This window comes from Meleagris gallopavo, chromosome 4, assembly GCF_905368555.1.
Source record: "Meleagris gallopavo chromosome 4, MGAL_WU_HG_1.1, whole genome shotgun sequence".
In the NCBI taxonomy this organism is placed as follows: Eukaryota; Metazoa; Chordata; class Aves; order Galliformes; family Phasianidae; genus Meleagris; species Meleagris gallopavo.
The window spans coordinates 38,161,246-38,182,775 of record NC_139407.1 but is presented as its reverse complement, the minus strand read 5'-3'; the positions used below and the strand labels follow the sequence as shown (position 1 = coordinate 38,182,775).

The 21,530-nt window shown below is 36.3% G+C and overlaps 1 protein-coding gene across 14 annotated transcripts in view; it reads right to left on the bottom strand.

Moving 5' to 3' along the window:
* Positions 1 to 4,590: 4,590 nt before the first annotated feature.
* PDLIM5 (PDZ and LIM domain 5) overlaps positions 4,591 to 21,530 on the bottom strand; it is a 114,270-nt gene continuing 97,330 nt past the window's right edge. For all 14 annotated transcript variants that reach the window (XM_085222908.1, XM_085222914.1, XM_085222913.1 and 11 more), the window contains 5 exons: positions 19,396 to 19,570; positions 13,446 to 13,626; positions 12,297 to 12,417; positions 8,498 to 8,613; positions 4,591 to 7,798 (listed from right to left, as the gene is read on the bottom strand). In XM_085222908.1, the coding sequence (XP_085079034.1) occupies positions 7,709 to 7,798; positions 8,498 to 8,613; positions 12,297 to 12,417; positions 13,446 to 13,626; positions 19,396 to 19,570 (683 nt within the window). In that variant the 3' untranslated portion in view covers positions 4,591 to 7,708. The remainder of the gene's footprint in view (positions 7,799 to 8,497; positions 8,614 to 12,296; positions 12,418 to 13,445; positions 13,627 to 19,395; positions 19,571 to 21,530) is intronic.

The window sequence follows — 21,530 nt, the reverse complement described above, 5'->3', positions numbered from 1 at the left end:
ATTTTAGTGATGTTGACACACACTGCTGTATTTCAGAGAAAGTTCAGCGTATTTGTTTCTCCATATATCACTGGTCAGAAATTCCCTGTAATACTCTACTGATTGTCAGTAGAGCATTCCCATATGGGAAAAAAAGTGATACAACAGATTGACTGCACTTAGTTTGCTTACAGAAAATCATGGTAAATCATAGGTTGGACCATAGGTGCTGTGAATGTTAATGTACTCTATTTTATACCCTCCTTTATCTCCAGAAACAAGCACAGGATAAGAATATACAAAAAGAAGCAGGTCTTCTCTATGAAAAATAAAAATAAAAGTCTTGCCTTATGAAGTACTATTTGTTCTTCACACACAGCAGAAGTAGGTAAGTTACTGCAGCATGTGTCACAAACAACTCTTTAAATAATGAAAGTGAATTTGAAATAATGCTGAAGTAATTTTCAAGAGCTCTGAATGAGAGATCTGAGGAGAACTGCAGTTTAGTACAAACACCAACAATTTAGTTTATTCGTGGAGCCAAATTAAGAATTCATCTTTTCTTTTTATTTATTCTTAGAGTATAATGATGATCCTGATTACTAGGTAAGAACTAAGAAATGTTGTATTTGTGTGGAAGTGTGTAAGAATTCAACAACATTTCATTGAATCAGCAAGTAGCTAGAGTAGGATCTTATTTTCACTTTAACTGAAAATTTGAGATTTAACAAATGAAATATCACTGTTTTAAGCAGTATTACTTATGGTAATGATGTTAGAATGACTTACTTCTGGATGCTGCGGTACTCAACTGTTTGTCATCCACCAAACTACAGCTTTCCTCTGAATAGCTTTTGTGACACTAATGGAAGCCTCACTAAAACCAAGGGCCCACGTCCCCGCTTAATTCTGATCTCACTAACTGGGGAAAGAAAATGATCAAATGAATATAGTTTTGATACTAGTTCTATTTTATTTGGAGGGGAGTTAAGTTGAAATAAGCGAGGCCATATTCTCCTAGGTTATCAATGTATGTAATGCTCCATTTGCACTTATATGCTTTTCTTTTACCTGATGAGTTTCAAGGGAAAGAGTTTATGTGGGATGTAATTACTTCTTTGATCTGGTATCTTAAGTTACTTTTACAGTGGAAATTTCTGGGTGGGAAAACTTGATGCTTTGGAAAGTGTGCCAAAATTTAGTGGAAGTTTATATTTGCTAAAGGGACATTTGGCATTTCATTGATGCATCACAAAGACAAACAAAGGACACACCTTGACAGGATTATCTTGTGCTGAAATATTTTAAAACAAACAATAGCACTGTCCAGTAGTAAGAAAAAGCGAGGCGAAGGCATGAATACTGAACAGAAGTTACTGTCATACTGTGGAAAATATGAGCCCTACTCAGAATACAATGTGACAATACATATTTTCAGAGTACAGTAGGAATCCAGAAGAAAAAAAAGAAAAAGAAAGAGAAAAAGGAAAAGGAAAAGGAAAAGAAAAGGAAAAGAAAAAGAAAAAGAAAAAAAAGAAAAAGAAAAAGAAAAAGAAAAAGGAAAAGAAAAAGGAAAAGAAAAAAAAGAAAAAGAAAAAGAAAAAGAAAAAGAAAAAGAAAAAGAAAAAGAAAAAGAAAAAGAAAAAGAAAAAGAAAAAGAAAAAGAAAAAGAAAAAGAAAAAGAAAAGAAAAAGAAAAAGAAAAAGAAAAAGAAAAAGGAATTTTTTAAAGAGCTGAAGATATTTCCAGTGCAAATACAGAAGTGTTTTATTACAACTTGCACACCTTATTATCTTAAATATTTTGGAAAAAAATATTGTGGAAGATATTTTTTCCAAGAGAGCCACATATAAGTTTTAGTACAGTGATTTTAAATTTCTTTAGAGATGTTTTGCTTGTGCTCCATACTATTATAATTTGCCATTCTGGTACAAGACTTTCCTGTAACCATTAAGAAGAGACAGTGGTTTTCTATCCCCAAACTTCCATAGGCATGCTATATTTGGCCTTATCACAGAGCCGAGCACTTTGCCCTATTTTTTTCAGTCATAAGCACAAGTTTCCTATCTATGCCAACTTTCATGGCAAAGGATGAAGAAAGAGACCTTTAGGAGCAGAGTAATACAAAAGCTTGTTATAAGCTAGTTCATGAAATCATGAGCTGTGGTGTGCAGTATGTACAAGGAAAACTGCTAACCAAGTTCAGGAATACCAAATGAGATGATAAACTTGCTGCTGTTTTTTTTTCTTTTTTGTCTGGGAAAAGCAATTCTTTAATGAGAAGTTAGAAGCACAGCTAAATATTTTCTCTCACAAATTCAAGAAAAAGCCATACCACTTTGAGACTTCTGCTGGGCAGCTCTTTCTCCTTTCTTTTCCTCTTTTAAATTTTAAATACTGCATAGGAACCATTTGCTCTGTGAGGTTCCCATAGTTAGGACCAAACCCTTTCTCAGAGGAATTTTGGCACCTTATTAATTAGTTGGTTATGAGAAGGAGCTGCACTCTTTCAGTGACTCCTATTTTGCCATCAGTAAAGTGTGATCCCATAATAAATTTCCATCAAGCAAACTATTTCTGGTAATTCCCCCTAATTAACACCAGACCACTAATAATAAATTAGGCTCTACGTGTTTTTGATATAACCAAGATCTTGTCTGAGAACAAGATATTAGCCCATGTCCTGAGAAAGTAAAACTCAAACCTAAATCAAGCCTTTGCTGGTAAAAGGATTTATATGCAATTTTGTGAGAAACCCTTTGAAGATCTCATACAGCGCATTTTGACCAGCAAACATTTTGAGTGACAGAGAGATTTGTTCTGTGCTGAGCAGTGAAAGTGGATTTACTGTGAAAACACACTGTTGAGTTTTAAGCCTATAAATCTTACACAGGATTACAGTGTTTTAATGAATGAATGACAGATTTCTTATTTTTGTCGGTGCATTTAAATGTTACATGACGTTGTGATTGATAGAAACCAAACCTTTGCCATTAAAACGTCAAATGCAGACCTGTTGCCTTTAAAAGTTTGGCTTCTGGAGTTTAATATACTGTTTGCAAATAGACTTGCATTTGTCTCATTCATAGCCTAAACGCTGAAGGGGAGACAAGTTTTCTGTAAAGTTGCCTCTAAATTTTATAGAGCTACGTGCAGTGTTTTCCTTTGCTTGTATAAATAAAGGTAGAAAATAACAGCACATTTGCCTAGTTAAGAGAGATTCAACTAAGGAAAGTCTTATGAGACCAGTGTTATCATGAAGTAATTGGCCATGTTATAGTTGATGGCTAAGAATCCTGCAGTGAAAGCAGAGAACGCTTTGTGCCACGGCTAAGTACAGCATCAGATAGCGCTTGTCAGAGCAGATAGTATTGCCTTGAACAGTCTCAATATATAAAAATATAAAACACTTTTAAACAAATGTTGTAAACTGTTCTATCTGGATGGTGGAATAGAAGTAAAGGGTGCAAATAAATAGCAATCAGCCAAATCTGAGTTTTACATTGTTACATATTTCACAGTGTTCAGTACTTACTTCCAACTTTAGAAGATGGAGAATCAATCACACCAAGGCTTGGAAGGGTGTGTCTTTGTCCATCCACCTTTCGAAATGAAGGGACTTCGTCTAGTCCCCTGTTCAGAACAGGCAACCACGATCAGTCAGGTTTTGTAAATCTTCACGGACAGAGAACTCCACAACGTCCTTGTGCAACCTGTGCCAGTGCCTGATCACCCACAGTTCCTTGTCACAAGATACCAGTGAGCAAGACCTGGCTCCATCATCTTTACTCCCTCCATCAGGTATTTATCCATGTTGGTAAGATCCCTGAGCCTTCCCCTCTCCAGGAGGAACTATCCCATCTATCTCAGCTCCTCCTCAGAGGAGAGACAGAATTGTAGAATCATTTGTGTTGGAAAAGACCTTCAAGATCATCAAACTCAACCACCAACCTGACCTACATAGTTTCATCGCTAAACCATGCTCTAAATCCTTCATCATTTTTGTGACTTCTCACTGGACTTGCTCCAGTGTGTGTGTACATCTCCCTCGTACTGGTGAGAAGGCCTTGACCTGCTGGCAAGGCTCTGCCTACTGTGTCCCAGGAAGGCAGTGGTCTTTTCACAAGGACATTGCACTGGCTTCATGGTCAACTTGCTATCCACCAGAAACCCCAGGTTTTTCTCGTGCAAAAAACCCTTCAATCTTACTTGAAGAATAAGCAACTCAAATGATATTTATTCATGTGTACAGTCATGACTTTCTTTTACTGACTGAATAAGAACAAAAGTCCAGCAACTGCAAAATAACCACAGACAGATAGTGAGTTCTGTTTTTTATGCTTTTTGTTTGTGGCTTTTAAAAAATATATTATTAAATTTTCAAATGTGAACAGTCAAAAATGCAATGCTCAAACCTTTTAAAGACAAACAAGCAAATCGCCAGGAAAAAACAGCAAACTGTTCAGAGTAAAACAATATAAAATAATAAAAAAAGGAAACTCAAGAAATTAATCTGTGAATGGATATATTTCCCCTTCTTACTCATTTGTGAGTAGCTCCATAAGGAGACAGGTGTGCAGCTGAACAGACAGACACAAAATGAACCATTACTTAACTTTTGTTTATAAGTTTATTGCATTGTTATATTAAGCATTTATTATATTTACACATAACTCTGAATCATTTAGTTACAATTTACTGAAACACTCATCATGATTCAATTATTTAGTTATAAAGATCTTCTAACTTCAAACAGAGTTAAATCCAATTCTCTTGACACAGTTTTGGAAGAAAAAGAAATTACTGGCTGAAAATGCATGCAAAAGCCTACTGTAGTTAGGTTACTAACAAGAATTTCCTGACTTTCTAACTTTGCCTCAAAACATGAATGCTATAGATCTATTTTATGAAGTTGGGAATTTTAAAAACAAACAAGCAAAATCAAATGATAATGAAACTGCTCTGATTTTTGCTATGTCAAGTCTTCAATCAAATATATGTATGTGTATGTGCACAAATATGTATGCCTTAATGTACACACATGTGCATACCTAGGTAAGTATAGATAAATACACGCACATTGACACGCCAAAAATTCCAGAGGTAAGTATTCAGGCTGACAAATAAAACAACCAGTATGAAATAGTCCTAAACAACAAAAAAGTAATAAATATTCAGTGAGATATATGGCAGTATTATAAAGTGCTCTACTAAAATCTCACTTATTAAAATAACAACAAACAATATGTTCCTTTTTGTCTTAGTTGATTTAGATAATTTGAGAGAGCCATTAAATATTCATTATATATCAGTGATTCTATGCTTCCTTTTTAAATTTTAAACAAATAAACATAGCAAAAGCTAAAACACAAAGCAGCTAAGTGAAGCAATCCTACTGGAGCCTTTCAGGCGCTTGTCTTCAAATTCACTAACAACTGTGAAAGTTCAAATGCTAGAGCATATGAATTAAGAAATATAAATCCAATAAAAATTATGAACCTAAAATTAAAAAAAAAAAAAAGAAGAAGAAAAAAGGAAAAAAATCAAATTGACTTTAAGAACATTGACAAACTTTGTGCCCACTGAAGAATCTTCTATCCTACTTCAAAGTAGCCAGGTTTGAACTGCAGAAAATACCACCTTACCCTGTGCATTCCTATTCTCTCCCTCAAACATGTGCAATATAGCTGTATGGAAACCTAGCTCTTAGGTCTCGTTTTCCCACATTCCACTTTTTTCAAAAGTAAACTGGCTCACAGTGCTGTTATCTCATCCATTCAGCTTCCACCTTTTCGATTTTCAGCCAGACTCACAGAAGGGTACCTATAATAGTAGAAGGGTACCTATAATAGTATAAACTCTAAAACAGCTTTGTGACATTTCTTCCATACCACCAGTAGTTAAAAATGAAACAGTAGTATTGAAGAAAAACATCCTCAGGAAATAAAATGAAACAGCCTATCGTGTGAATTCGTTTAACAGAATTATAAAGAAATACCTTTCCATCTTTCAGTACAGCAATTTTGGAGCATTTCCCCCCCCCCCCCCCCCCCTCTTTTGTTGACATTCCCTCTTACTCAACCATAGTAATTTTTTGTATTTTTTCCCAGGACTTTATATCTAAATTTCTTCTTGTTATCATTTAAAAAAACAAACAACAAAAGTCCAAACGAAAAAAGAAATCAGAAGAAAACAAACAAAAAACCTGCCCAGTAAATGGTCAAATGGTCATTTTGAAAGTGTATTGGAAAGAGCACTGAAGCCTAACACAATTCAGCTCTAAAATCCCAGTTGAATTTAATAGCACATAAATGCATTTTGCATCAGAAATCTAATATAGCCCCAAAAGGGCATCCTCTGTTGTGCATCTCTGTTGGAGTAAATTCACCCCTTGCAGAGGGTCATTACCCCTCCCTTATATACTTACTATTACTCCATAACACTTGAGCCCTAATTTGAAGACAAGTGCAAATTAGTTGGTGCATAGGTCTCGTGCTGATTCTCTTTATGGACATGAAATTCATACAGGATTGGCAAAATCTCCTGGCTTGCAATAAATATATAATGGCAGTATTGTCTCCTTTCACCTGCAAAATCTAAGAAATACTGGACTGCTTGACTCAATGTTACATTATTTAATAATATATTCCTTGCATCTGCTGGAAAGGAGAGAAAAAAGCAAAACTAATAAAAATCTTAACAGCTGAGCAAGAAAATAAGTTTTCAGTACACTACCTGGCACACCACCAATATACGTATTTATAAGCTACATCATAAATAGTGTACTAAGAGAAAAACAATGTCCTCAGTTGCATTTCAGAAGTTTCCCTCATTAAACACCAAAGCATCACATTGAAGTTATAAACACTTTTATGCGTAGATTCAATGTTTTTTCCTTCCCGAGGCATTGAAAACTTCCTAAAACTTCAGCTGTGAACAGTAGACTCCCACTTCCTTATACTGAAGATCTGATCTGACATTTCTATCTTGTCAAATGCACCTCAACTAGCACTTTGTTTTGGCTAGTGTTCTGGTAATATATGCCATGATGTAAGAAACAGTATCTCATCTATGCTTTCTTTCAAGTGGCCTCTTCTAAGTCACTCCTGTTTGCTTGTGTAGCCACCTATGCTTAACTGCTTTGTAAAAACATATGTACTCTGCAGGCCCATCAGAGACTTCACTGCTAAAGGCGCAGATATGGGTTCATAAATCAGAGCATCAGATGAAATTATCAGTTGTTGAACTGCATACATACCAAGTAAGCCTATTTTTGCTTTGAGTTCCTTTTTAATGGAGTTTAGCTTCAGTACTTCTAGATACACTTTAAAAAAACATCAGCAAAATAAAGTGATCTGGATCACTGAAGCCAATCTCCTTTCGTTTGTTGAACAGCAGCAAAACCAACACATTAGTATCAGGTATTTATTTTTAGAGAAGTTTCCTTCCTCATATGTAAATATATATAAATGTGGTCATAAAATCATGAACCCAGTAATATGCCAAATGCAGATGTAAAGGCTTGGGTTTGATTCCCAATTCCCATCTTTTTATGAAGCAAATCCCTAACTGATAAAGACTTTAAAAATAGCGTACAAACACCTATTTCCACATTTCTCTTCCATTTTTAACATAGCATACATAAATAATTTTAACCAATTATTGAACACTGACATTTTGACCTTTCCTTCTGCTCAGTACGTTTGCTAAACAAGATGAGCTCCAAGAATCAGATGTTGACAGAGTGAGCATGTTTCTTGCAGAGTGGCTTGTCCTTCTTGGAGAAGAAAGCCTGACCCTCCAAACTGTCATTACATACCTGAAATGGGATCAGAAAGAAAACAACACCCAATTCAGATGGATGAATTGCACGACACATTATTCAGAATGCCTAGTCATGCAACTGTAGTATGAAAAAGTATATTCAAAGCCCAACAGTTATTACCATTTTTCTCAGGGGTATTCTGTAATGCAAAGTTAATGGTCAATGCAAGCATAGCCTTCTTCTTTAAGTCAATAGGTTCTTAACTTGGAGCAGCATTTACAAAAATGTATCCCACCAACAGGATTTCGATGTGTGTGTGTGTGTGTGTGTGTGTGTGTGTGTCTGTGTGGTGAGAGAGAGAGAGAGAGAGAGAGAGAGAAAGAGAGAAAGAGAGAGAGAGAGTGTACGCCACAGAATATTAAAAGGTCATACTTTGGCTACAGTGTCTTTATATCAAAAGCACTCTCGATACCTAAGAAATGCAGCCTGTTCCTTTATGGCCTTCAACATTTGTTTTAGGGAAGTAAATGTCAAGAGTTAAATGCTAGGACACAGGGCTGCAACTCACGCCAAAGCATCTGGACTGATGCCAAAGGCTCACAATAGCAACATACCTTCCAAATAACTGTGAAAGTGCTTTTTGTTTGGGTTCTGAGGACTGAAAGGCATTTTAGCTGTAACTCCTCTATCAGTCAGGTTAGCACAAGTACTGCCGCCATGGGATTGTTTAAAAAGTAGAATAGCTTTACTTACCGAACATACAAAGCAAGTGTCATGCCAAGTGTGGCCAAGGGCTTCAAGGAACCTGTCTCCAGCTTCAATGGGGAATTCACAGCCGTGACACATAGTACCAAAGAGGGCATAGTAATCTGCATCAAACACAAATTTTTAAGATGAAGTATACACAGAAAAGCAAGATTGACCCCTAGAAATTTTTGTGCTTTTCTTTCAATGGCAGTGGATCTGCACTCGTTGAGTTTTGCAATATTAAGTACAAAGTATAAAGAGGACCTAGACTGAAAGAAAGGGATATCCTCCTTTCATTGGCAATTCAGTTCTCTTCCCCTTCTTATCCTTTCAACTGAGCAAATTGAGCACTGTTTCCATCTCCTTGGTGTTTCATTTCCTTGAGAACAATAGAGTGCCAGCAGGAGGGGGAAGGCACTCCCTGCAGGGCACCAGTGCAGACCCTGCCTGCTTCTTATGTTCTCTCAAATTGTGCTTTGAAAGCATGCCCTGGTTTCATGCTGCCTGCTTACATGACAAACCTTGGTTGCATTCTGGCACAATATTTGTCCTAGATTGTTTTACACAAAATCATATAATATTTAACCTCCCATCCTAAACAGAATCTAGCAATGTATAACAAGTCAGAGGAGTCTTCTAGTCACTAGAGCTTATTTCATGGGTCTTTAAAACACAACCAAACAAAACCCAGATACTTTAGCCAGTATACCTATTGCATTTAACAAAAAGTACCACTACAGCATCAGGATGGTTATTAGCATCTAGTGTTGTTGGAAAGTATTCATACCATTATTTTTAAGGCAGTGGAGAGCTTGAAAAAGAGAGAGCAGGGCAAGAGATATATATGAAGTTGTATGTATGGCACATACAACCTTCCATATCCTCACGCTCCCTCTGCATGGGAAAGTTGCTTCTCTGTGCAGATCCATATCATGGACCATGAGACACTACAGCCCTCCACTTCCAACTGTGCAGACCTAAACTTCAATTCAAGTTGTCTGGTCTTTCCTGTTTATTTCTACTTTCAGTGCTTTTTCCTGCACAGAACACAATAGCACTATGGTTCTAACATTAAAAAAATTGGGATCAGCAAGCTGTCATGCCAAATGTATAATGTCACATAGCATTACATCTCATAAAATGTATAAAGTGACAACCCTAATGAAGCTTTTAACTACATCCTTTATAGTAACACTCCAGCCCTTCCAGGGAAATCAGATATTGAGGCCCTTCATCAGGAAGACTTAAAAAGAGCAGCACAGAGGCTACAAGGAGATTCTGTTCTTTTGCTTGATTATTGAGAGATATATGACATAGTGTTAATTGCTGCAGTGACAACAGAGTTTTATCATGTGTGCCCAGCATAGGGAGAGTCCTGTTTCAGTTCAGTAAAACAGTGTTTTCTATAGGGACCTCAAAGAGCATCATCTGGACAAGAAAAGCTACCAGCAGCAAGAAACATCTTCACCAATCTCCTTCCTTTGTCTATGCTGTTGGAATGAATTTGGAAATGTTAAGAAGAAGACAGGCAGTGAAAATATCAAATGGAAGAACACCTCCATCCAAAACCTCTGAAGGACAAGGTCTCATGACCATGCTGTCTCAGCTCTTCACACTCATGTTCACACAGTCTTCTACTGATTTTTTCCTGGTGCCAGCCATTACAACATTTTGTAACGTGCACTATAGTTTGTGTTACTAACTTTATTGGCTTTTCTTCTGAAGAAAAGTAAGAGATAAGGGAGAATGAAGGGCATCAGCTTTCTTTGGCTTTCACATACTTAAACTGCGATACCACAGGAGGCTTCCAACACACTTCTCATATAATAATACAGTATTCCCTGCATGCAGCACTTTCAAAACTAGGTTACTAACTGCGATATTTTAAAGTTGTAGACATCTGCACATTTAATTAAATTTTAACACTCAAATAAAAGAAAATAAAATTGAACTTTTTGCAGATTAAAGCACCCTCTTACTAATAATCATCAGTGTGACAATTTAAAATACAAATTTAAAATTAGAACCCTCCATTGCATTAGGAAGAAGGAAATTTGGCAATGACATTTACTCCCTATTCCTTTAAAATTAGTTACAGGCCCTTAAATCCAGCTGGACTGAAAGTCTTTGAAGAACGAAAACGTCTCAAATTAACATATAGTTAGAGAACCAGAGCCATCACAGCACATCACTGTCAACAGCATCTTGCAGAACGTGTCTGCCTTAACTTGCACTAGGGCCTTTTATCTCAGAAATAAATTTCACAAATAGTATAATATTCTTGACCTTTTATCCATGTTTCCTGCTTGGAGCATAGAAAAGCGTGCATTTTGTGCAAGGGAGCTGTAACAGTAGCACAAATCAATACACTGCACAAGATATGGGTCATTTGGTGAGAGAACAAGAATTCAGTGTTAGCAGAACAAACCCAGTCATGAGCTTTCCACCCAAAGGGAAGTAATCAATCCCTCTGGTACTATTTTTGAATCATGAAATAGATCTAAGATCAGGGGCTTCAGACAGCTTCAGGATGAAATTTCACCATGCTGTCACACTGGAGGATGCTGTTTGTATATCCATTTCCTGTGCTGCTCTACAAATCCAATAGGAGCAACATGTTACCCTACTTGTGTAACTGAATTAGCAGTAACCTAGTTTGTCCTTCCACATCCGCCAACACCTCATCAAACCTGCTCCAATAGAAAATATGGATAAATTTTGCCTGCCTTCTTCACCCATTCAGCGTCTATTATTCTTCATAGCACCCACTTTGAACAGCTGTGGGATCAACTTGGAAGGAAATCTCAGCTTCAAACAATTTATTAGGATTTCGAACTAGATTTCTTCCCGGTCAAACTACTTCCACCACTTGGTAAAAATACAATGCTCCTTACAGTAAAGGAAAAACATGGAAAAACTTTGTCTGACAATTCTGACACAGATGTAAATAATGCACAGTGCAAAAATAGACAATTTTAATATATTGCTTTTCTTCTACGTGGAATTGTTTTACAAATGACATCTATTTCTGCCCTAGCACAAAATAGCACAAGGGAAGTTTTAAGAAGACTAAGAAATTGATATAAATGGAAAAATGTTCATGTTAATCATATAAAAAGATACAATTAGCTGGAAGTGCTAACTAAACAAAACAAAACCAAACAAAAAAAACCCCTGAATTTCTTTGCCACATTTTTCATATATTACTGCTCAACAGGCTTTCATATGCTATACTCTTATCACTGTATTTTTCTCCCGGTGTCCTTATTTACTTTTTTATTTTTATCCTAAGCTTATGTTTCACAGACATTATCCCTGAATCTGCAAACACTTCCTGGGCAGACTGCTTGCTCTTGGAAGTAGCCTCTCCACTGTGAATAAGGCTATTCAAAGAAAAGTACATTGCTCTACAGATATTTGCTCATGTAATAAATAAGCAGATCAAGATAAACTATTATAAAGCCAACTAGAAAATCAACTTAAAATGCTTTGCTGTATCACTGATACCTACATTTGAGAACTTAACAGAAATAACAAGTAAAACCAGTGACAAGAAGCCTGCTCCTACTGAAACCAATTAATAGGTTCTTACCATCTTCTCTGCAAAAGAAACCCACTGCTAACTTTAAGCGTCTACTACATTTATTGTTAGCGTGAACTGAAATTTCAAAGTTATATGAATTTGCTGGGACACTTCTGTATCAAAGTGAAGCTTGAGAAAAAAAAGAATTAATATTATTTTTTAAACCTTATTAAGCTGTTTCTCTGCACAGCTGCATTAATCTTTGCTTGTGTTACTTCTTACCCATCTCACAGTAGGGATCACCATCTTCTAAGTGGAAGACATTATTGCGGATGGGGTTATGACAGGCCACACACACGAAGCAGGAAACATGCCAAGTTTGTTTCAAAGCATTTATTACTTCCTGTTGGGATTAGAAAGAGAGTTATTAACACATTACTTTGATGTGACGACTAGATTGTGGTGACAGTGCTTCCACACTTGGTTCATTTCAAGAATACTTTGCTTCCTACTGCTACTTCGAACACTGTGCATACAGTTTCTGCTGACGTTAAACTCTATACAGTGATTTATTTACGGCACATTTCCTTATTTGTCAGAAACAATTCTACATGAACCTACCAAAAAACAAGGAGCCTGACATATTTAACAACTCATTTGTTCCCTTTCTTCATCTTACTTAGGATCTTATCTACCACAGTCCCCTGAAGTATGAAAAGAAATGTCTTTGACATCTCCTGAAGTCTGTGAATAGTTAATCATAAATTATCATGCTGAAAATTATTACTGCTCCGTGTTGTTTTGTAAGACAATATAATGCCAAATATGACTTGAGAACCATGCTGCCAAAGCCCTGCATGACCCCAGTTGCATAAGAGTACAGACACGCCATTTTCTGCAATAAAGCAGTGAGCAATGAGCTGGCGGGCTCAAATTAGTAATATTAGTGCCGAGTGGGATGATACATCTTTCTATTAGCACTACCATAGGGAATATTTCACTATTTCAAGTCTAGCCAACCAGTGTGCTTCCCAGTGTTCAGTTTGGTTAAGGAGGATTATTTATTTTCCTTTCTTTTTTTCCTCCATTTCTGCAAAATTAAAAGCATTTTGCTCAAGAAAATCTAGTAATATCAAACAGTTACAGAACAGATTAATGAAAATAGGGGCTTAACTTGAAAGATCACATGAGACTACACAACTATCAGAATGCTAGAGAGAGACTGAAAAGGCTCAATGTTTAATATATACATACATATATATACATACATATATATACATATATATATATATATCCCATATGTGATGGGAACATAAGAGGTATGCCAAGGTACATTTGGAGGAATACAGACTAAGAATTTCATTACTGAGATGCAGCAAACACAGTAGTTAATGCTCCCACTAAAGTTTGGGTTAGCCTCTGATCACTTACTCCAAGGATCTTCTTCTGGCACTTGGAACACTCAGGTGCAAAGAACTTCTCATAGCAGACCTCACAGTACAGAGCCCCTTTCTCTTCCACAAATCCAATGTAAGCCATGGAAGTTTTGCAGTGAGCACAGTTAAATTCCTCTGGGTGCCATGACTTCCCCAAGGCCACCAAGAAAGGTCCTCTGGTTAGGAAGAAACGATTAGTTAGCAAATGTCATTGAAGTGGTGGAAGTGATTCCTGCTGAAGCTTTTAATTTACCTCTGCAACACCATGGCACCGTTCAGAATGTGGTATTGCTCCACGCCTCTTCCCTTGGATGGGATTGTGAGAAAGTGCCAATGTTGACTAGTGCTATTCACATGGTACTATCTCCCAGAGACCCATGACCCCAGTGATGACTAATTTTTTTCGCTTCGTGCCATTTCAGAAATCCTGTTTTAGTATTGCATTGAATACAATGCTGAAGTGGCTACTAAGGAAAAGGAAGAAAAAAAAAAAAAGAAAAGAAAAAATAAAAATGTTACATGTTCCCAGCTGTTTCTATCTACTGCAAAGAGACTCAGTGATAACATCAGCTCTCTTCCAGCATGTAATTGTATCAAAGCCACAAATGTTAAAGCACCCTTGACTCCACTGAGAGCCAATTAAAACATTTTCTTGTAAAACAAAAATTCCATAGCTGTCCTTATACAACAAGTTTTTTGCAAGATAGACCATTCAGTTGCTTTTTGTGTGTTTGCTTGTTTTCCCCAGAAGCTAATTAATATTGGACCATTTTCTCCAAGAACAGAAGATCTTCTCCCTTCCCCTCCCCCCAAACACAAAGCATTTGTCTGGCAAATGCAATATGGTTAATGCACAAAATGAAATCTGCCTTTTCTATGCAAACAAACATCTTAGTTTTTAAGTCATAAATCTCTAGCATATATCACTGCATCAGCATTCAATTGAAAACATAATCAGCATGCTTAATTTCTTTAACAAAAATATTTACTTTTATGAGGTGTCTCCTGAGTCCCACCAACACTCAACCTTTCAGAATTCAGGTTTTAAGTGAACACTGTGGCTCAAGCTCATTTCTCACATCAAATTTCACACTTCTGTGATACCACTAATAAAGATACCATTCTTACAGTAACATGTCAGGATTTTTTCCTGATCTAATACTTCACTGCAGAAGAAGTGCAAAGTATTAGCTAGTGTCACCACCCTATTTGCTAAACAATTTTGGAAACCGAATAAGAAACAAAGATGTTTTTGTATAAGAGATTCTCTGATGAGCAAAGAAATGACAACAATAGAAACAAAAACCTTAAAATTTGTTTCCAGGGTTTTGCTAATTGTTAGATAAGAAAATAAATGAGCAGAGGGTGATGTCTCTGGGAGGAACAGATAATTTTTTTTTTCTATGTTTTCTCTGTAGATGTTATATATTCTCAACAGGTGGAGAAGTCAAAGACCGAAAGACTGAAGCAGATTTAGGATTCATGTGTATGCTGCAATGACAACGATACTGAAGCAGTTTCTTCCATTCACCTCTGATTATCATAAAGAAAGCAGTGAAACAGCTCCTGGAGTAGCTCCCAGCCCTCAAGGAGTGAGCCTGGGGATCCCAGTGGATGCCTGAGCAGTGCGAACACTGACCTAACCTGATACCCTCCAGCTGCCATACAAGCACCTTTCTGCATCAGTTGCCCTTTCAGTTATGTACTGATCAAACAATACAAGTCCTTGTGTACAACAAAGCACTCTCCTGGTGCAGTGTCAGCACAGGCTAATTTAATAGATTCATTAAGACAGGACTGACATCGAAGAGGCTCTCTCTTGCTACAGGCAGGATTGAGTTTCTGGACATCTGCATTGCAATGATAGGCCTGGTTAGTTATGAAATGGAAAGAAAGCATGCTAGCGACCAGAGGGGAAGGAATTTTTACAACATCTGCAACATTTAGCTCTTCACAGTTTACAATTCTGACATATTGAGATTAGCCATTCAAGACAGCATGTAGGACTCCAGATGGAAAGTGCGCAAGAGTGCATCTACAGAGTTTCATTCCCAAAAGTCCCCAGGAAGCTGTGGCTGTGCCCTGCACAATGTTTCCTAGGTGTTCCATTAGCAGGCTTGCTCCCTGTGCACATGTGTCCAAAGGAGCACTTTCTAAATGTGATTTCACTTTTAATCAGGCCATAGTTTAAACATGTCAAACTGACATTGTAGCTTAATGATGCCTGTTACTTAAAAGCTGCCCCAAAGCATGTGGGAAGAAAAAAAAAAAAAAAATGGAAAAAAATAAACACTGTCATGTAAAAAACTAAAACATGATATTCAGAACTTGGAGGTGTTCCTGGTCTTTGCATACTTTCATGATCAAAACGGTAACTTCCAGTTATCAAAGGAATTTATTTCCCTGCTTTCATTCAAAAAGGAGTTAAAATGCCTAATTTGGCACAGCCATGCATCCTAATGGGAAGTACCCAGAGCAGGAAATACTAGGAAGATGGCTACAAATGACTTCATCCTTTCATGTACATTAACAAAACAACAACAACAACCCCTTTCTGTCAACTATCTTCTAGTAAACTAGTCAAATTTTACAGGTGGAGTACAAAAAACATCTTACTTCCAGTTGATGATAAGAAATGGTAACATAACTAGCAACAGTTGGCAATGAATACAACTTCATTCCAAGCTACCTTCAAATGCTAAGTAAACTGCTGACATTACCATCTAAGACTACACGAACCAAACCCACAGATGGAGGCAAACAGTAGTAACTTTATTATTATTATTATTATTTAAGAGATTCCAGTGTATTTACATCAGTAGTTACATACTGTTACGTCCCAAAAGATCACTAGATACGTATATTTCGTAGATGTATAACATCTGGATCCCATATGTAGCAATGAAACAGGGTCAAATTGGAACAAAAAGTAAGTAATGTATAAAGAATGCAAGGGTAATTTCAGTATTTTTCCATTTGTAACTATGTATAACTTGATCAATATGTTCATGATGTATTAGTATGGCAATAATCTAGCTTCTCATGTGTCTTTGATTGTGATAGAAATCCAGAACTGAAATTTGTTGGTAGAAAGATCAAAAGGATTTCCACATCTGGTGAATTGGTGAGGCCAATTGTTTTGTAGTTAACTATTCTTTTTCTCTTCATTTGACAATATCATGATGTATAATTACATGTATGGAGATGGGATATGGATATATGGAGATGCTGAAGGGAAGCACCATTTGTACTTTTTCCCTAGTACCTTTAAGATAATTAAGATCCATGAAAAGGTGAAAAAGCAAATCATAATTCAGAAGCAGACACACTAAAGAAACGTTCTCAGACAAGATACAGGGAAAACACATTTGGACTTAAAAGGCAGAGTGAACTCTGCACTGAAGCACCCAGTGAGACTGCCTGATAACCAAAGTCTTCATCAGAAAGTGTCAGGAGTTCATCAGACTAACACAGCAAGCAGATCAAAAGAAATTTAGTTTGCCTCCAACTTGATACTTACAGACATGGAAACAAAACCTTACTTATTGAAGCTGTGGAAGAACTTGAAATCTTCATACAATCACTGTATCAATAATTGAAGATATATTTAAAAGTTATCAGATGCTTTCGGTTTTGGCTTAACTAGCTACGGTTATTCAATGCCTTCGTGTAAAGTAACCAATTTCACAACACATTCTGGCTTCAAAACAGATGCACAGTGCGATGTCACTTAATCCTCCTCTACTTTTTCATAGTAACATGACCATTAAGGGCATGAACTGTAATTATGATAAAACTTGAAACCAAAATGCCTTTGCAATCTTTCAAATTCGCTGTAGACTGTGAACATTTGGTATAATTGACATTGATTAACATGAAAACTCATCCACAAATGAAACAGTGCTTGCTTTTAATAATTGAGATGGCATTTAACATATGAAAAAGTATTAAGATTTAAACAATGACAACAATTTAGGGAGTATCAGTTACTATTCATAAACAGGTGTCACTTTCAGTAGGTGACAATGGTTTAAGTACTGTCAAGTAGGGCTCACTCCTTTCTTCATATGTGATCACTAAGGAACAAAGGTTGCTCCTAGACCACTACACTCCCCTACTCGCAGGGCTGAAGCTCATTTCCTTTTCAATGGTGATTAAAGGAGGGCATAGCAGCTTGTGTTTTAAGTACTGAGAAGAGCACTCAGAAGTGATAGGTTGACTGTTCCGTGAGAGCCTACCGTACAGAGCAAAAGCAAACCCTGCTAAATTACAGGTTCTGTAAAAGGCCCTGAAGTTTCTGCATGAAAGATGCATATTGTATAAGTGCTGTGCTCGTATTCCTTTTAAATGGAAATGTTAATGACAAAAATGAAAGTATACGTTTTCTCACATAGTACTTACTAGATGAATTCAAAGCTCTCCATCACTCAGAGAATAAAGAAGTCAGAATGCTAAAAATGGATATGGTAATTATCAGATGAATCTCTTCCAAAAAGTGCAAAGGCTTTTTTGATACTAATCTTTCATTTTGCAGTGAAGCATAAGATCAGGATTGGTGATCATATACATTTACATTCAGAATTCATGTTGTTTTTTTCTTTCTTTTCTATTGCTTCAAAGAGATTGAGATCATATATTTTATTACCCTGTTATGTAGAATTAAAATAGGAAAATCTTCTCCAGAACTCCACAGGAGAGTTAGCAAATAATCCCCTAAATTAACTTTATGTTAATGGAGCTAGTAGTAAAATATCAGAACAGATATCTAATGGAAGTCAACAAGTTGGACTTGATTCAACCCTAGAAAGAAGCGACCAGTCAGATGAATTTTCTGATGAAGAATTCAAGCAAGGGTTCAAGAAACCTTAAAAGTCTATCGTAGAAAGCTTGATTTTCTATTATCCTGAGTGAAATCTATATGTCTTACAGAGCTCACTTTTCTAATCAAACAAGTTTCTTCCTTTAACCATGGTGAAATATAGTGCATGCTCTCCTATGTTGTTCACTGAAAACATGGGACACAGGTGAAAAAAAAATAAATACTACAGTACATTACTTTGCTCTTGCAGTTCAACAGCACAGATAACTGAACAAACAAGATGGTATCTTAAAAGAATATATTTCATTTAATAATCCCTCCAAAATCCCAGTCAGATGAAAATCAAGGAGAATTTGCACACTGACATGAAAAGTGGTAAGACAACCACATCTAATTTTCAGAACTCACTGACAGAACAATGTAGCCCAGAGTCATTTCTTCCCCCATATGAAATTCTGACTAAATAAAGAATATCTTGGAGATTGAACGAAATTTATTTATATCAATTAGTAAACTTATTTTTGTGTATTCTGGTGATTAATCCTTTCCATTGATATTATACAAATCAAGGACACTAACTACCCAAATGCTGGGGAGCCCACAAAGAACCTTGAAACTTGAAATGTAGTAGGAATTTATTACTAAACCAATCCTAGCAATTGTTAAAACTGTTCTCCTTACTTCTCTTGTATAGCTGAGCCTGCTATCTTTCCTCCTCTCATTTAGAAATTCTGGTTAATAAATTGGCTTTTGTGATGTTAGTCTGCATTTGGTTTCCCTGTACTCTCATTTGTTTCCAGCTTGCTCATTTTCCAGCTTTACTGGCAAGGATGTGAAAGTGAGAACTAGCTATCTGACTCTTCTTTTGCTTTTATTTTTGCCCTACTCCACCCAGCTTTCTAAATCTCTGTAAAATGTGTGGCAAGGATGTGACTGTTGCAACGTTTTCAGTGATTTCCAACATTTGCAATATTCTCCCTCCATAATTTTCTCTCATTCTTAGGTTTCTCTAGATAAACCACTTACAAAACTGGTGTTCTCTGTTACTGAATTGGAACCATACAACACTTGTGACTAAGGAATCAAAATCAATGAAAGCAAAGCAAAGCTTTGAGTAGATACAAACCTAATGACTTGATTGCACTGTGCACACATTGGAGTACGCTTTCCTGCTGGAATATGCTCTGCCCTTTGAACCAATGTGTCCTGTTCTGTTAGCTGAGGGGCTGTTTCAAACTTTTGACTTGGAGCAGTTGTTCCAAATGTTTTAATACTGTTTGATGTCCATCCACTGGCAGGAGCTGTGAAAACAGTGCCAAAAGTATCTTTCAGTACCAAGTAAATGATTCTGAAATACAAGCAACAGGTAGAATTTGTCCAACATCTTTGTCCAGCTTGGTGTATGCCTGCCTACTTAAAGCAACAAATTATAAAACTGGCATTTTTCCTTCCTCCTCCACCAGTAAGACTGTACTTACAAAACACCCATGAAATAACATAGAACAGTTTTAGCTAGCTTGTAAAAGCAGTGGACAAATTTCAACATGTGAAAGAATGTACAACCTGTGAAGGCATTATTTTGCTTCAGATACAAAAGCCAAAGCCAAGAATATCAGTGTATGAGCAGAAACAAGAAAATATGACATAGCTACTCAAAACATTTTACATTAAGTAGAAAAGATCATCCATCATTACCAACAGAATAAATAAGAATATACATTCAACACAACATATATAGGAACTTAAAATACAGTATTGTATAAGGAGAACATATTTCCAAATCAAATTTAAACACTAGGCTAGCTCACTAAACAATGCCAATCTGAGGCATTACAACAACAGTGGTCACATCCCTTTAGAAAAGTTGTGTCTCTGACATAAAATCCAGACATTTCCAGAAGTGTATACATCCATAGACTTGCATTTGCATTCTGGTTTTTAAGGTCATAGGTATAATCTTTTATGGAGTTTGAAAAATGCATTTACAAAAATGAAATGCATAGACCTGTTGCCAAGGGTGATGAAGAAACAAACACTTCTCTACTTTTCTTTCTCCTTTACAGATATGTCTACCTTGATAACATACAGATCACAGCAGTAGATGGTTATGGGAGTAGTTACTCCCGTCAAGTGGAGAATTCTTTTTCAAAGCCAAAAAAAACACCACCAACAACAATAGACACTAAACAATCCCATGTTTCCATAGTGTCTTTTTTGTAATCGGTGGCAAGAAAAACCATGATTGTTTATTCTGTGTCCTGGCTTTATTACAACCATATTAAGCCATATAAATCAAAAAGAGATATTAGGAGGTGACTGGTCAGAAAGTAACAACCAAGCAACTACAGACATGTCTGACAGCATGGGACAATTCTTCTGTTGCAAAGATGCAACATTGTAATATACGGCAAGGATATCTGCAGGTAGCTTCACCAATACTTTTTATGGAAAATTATGAGTTTGTGGACCCATTAACCTTTGTGCTAGTCTTTCACCCTTACCTTTTAAATCATCTTCCAGGGATAAGATGAAAAATTGTTTCACACTATCTCTACCCTATCAAAAAGATGCAAATGCCTTTCCCTAAAGTAAAGTATTCCCTGCTCAGATCAATGTGGCATACTACTTCACAGATAAACTTAAGTCAGAGTGAATACTAAGAGGTTGCACTGTCTGCTGAATTTTCTTACTGCACACTACACAGTTTAATAAAATAAATCCATTGAATGCTAATTAAAAGAAAAAAAAAAAAAAAGGTTGTCCTCCTTCATATCGGTGCACTACGGTCACACAGCCTTTTTTAACACCAACGCTTTTGTGCTGTAATTATGCCTGGTATTAATCCATAGATCCTACTTTTTCTTATTTTTTCCTCTTTATGAAGAAGCAATATAACAGTCACACACTTATTATGTCTAACTGGCTGGTTCACCAAATTTTCTCAAATCAGGTCATTTTAAGACTGATACATTTTTTTTAATGCCTTTCAGTATTTGAAATAGCAAAAAACATTCCATATCCCCAGTTGTTAGTTGTTTTCTTGAGTATAAAGACATTCATCATCACTGAGTTGAAAGCATTCAGAAATATGCACCTCACAAGCATGCGCTCTTGAACAAGTCACTCTGCTACTGTAGTTCATTTTAGATAAATAGCTGCTAACCTGAAAACTTAGGAAGATACAAAAAATGGAAATGGTGGAAGAATGATTTTGAAGATTAATAGCACTTTCCTATTTTCACACATTGCCTTCTAATTTTC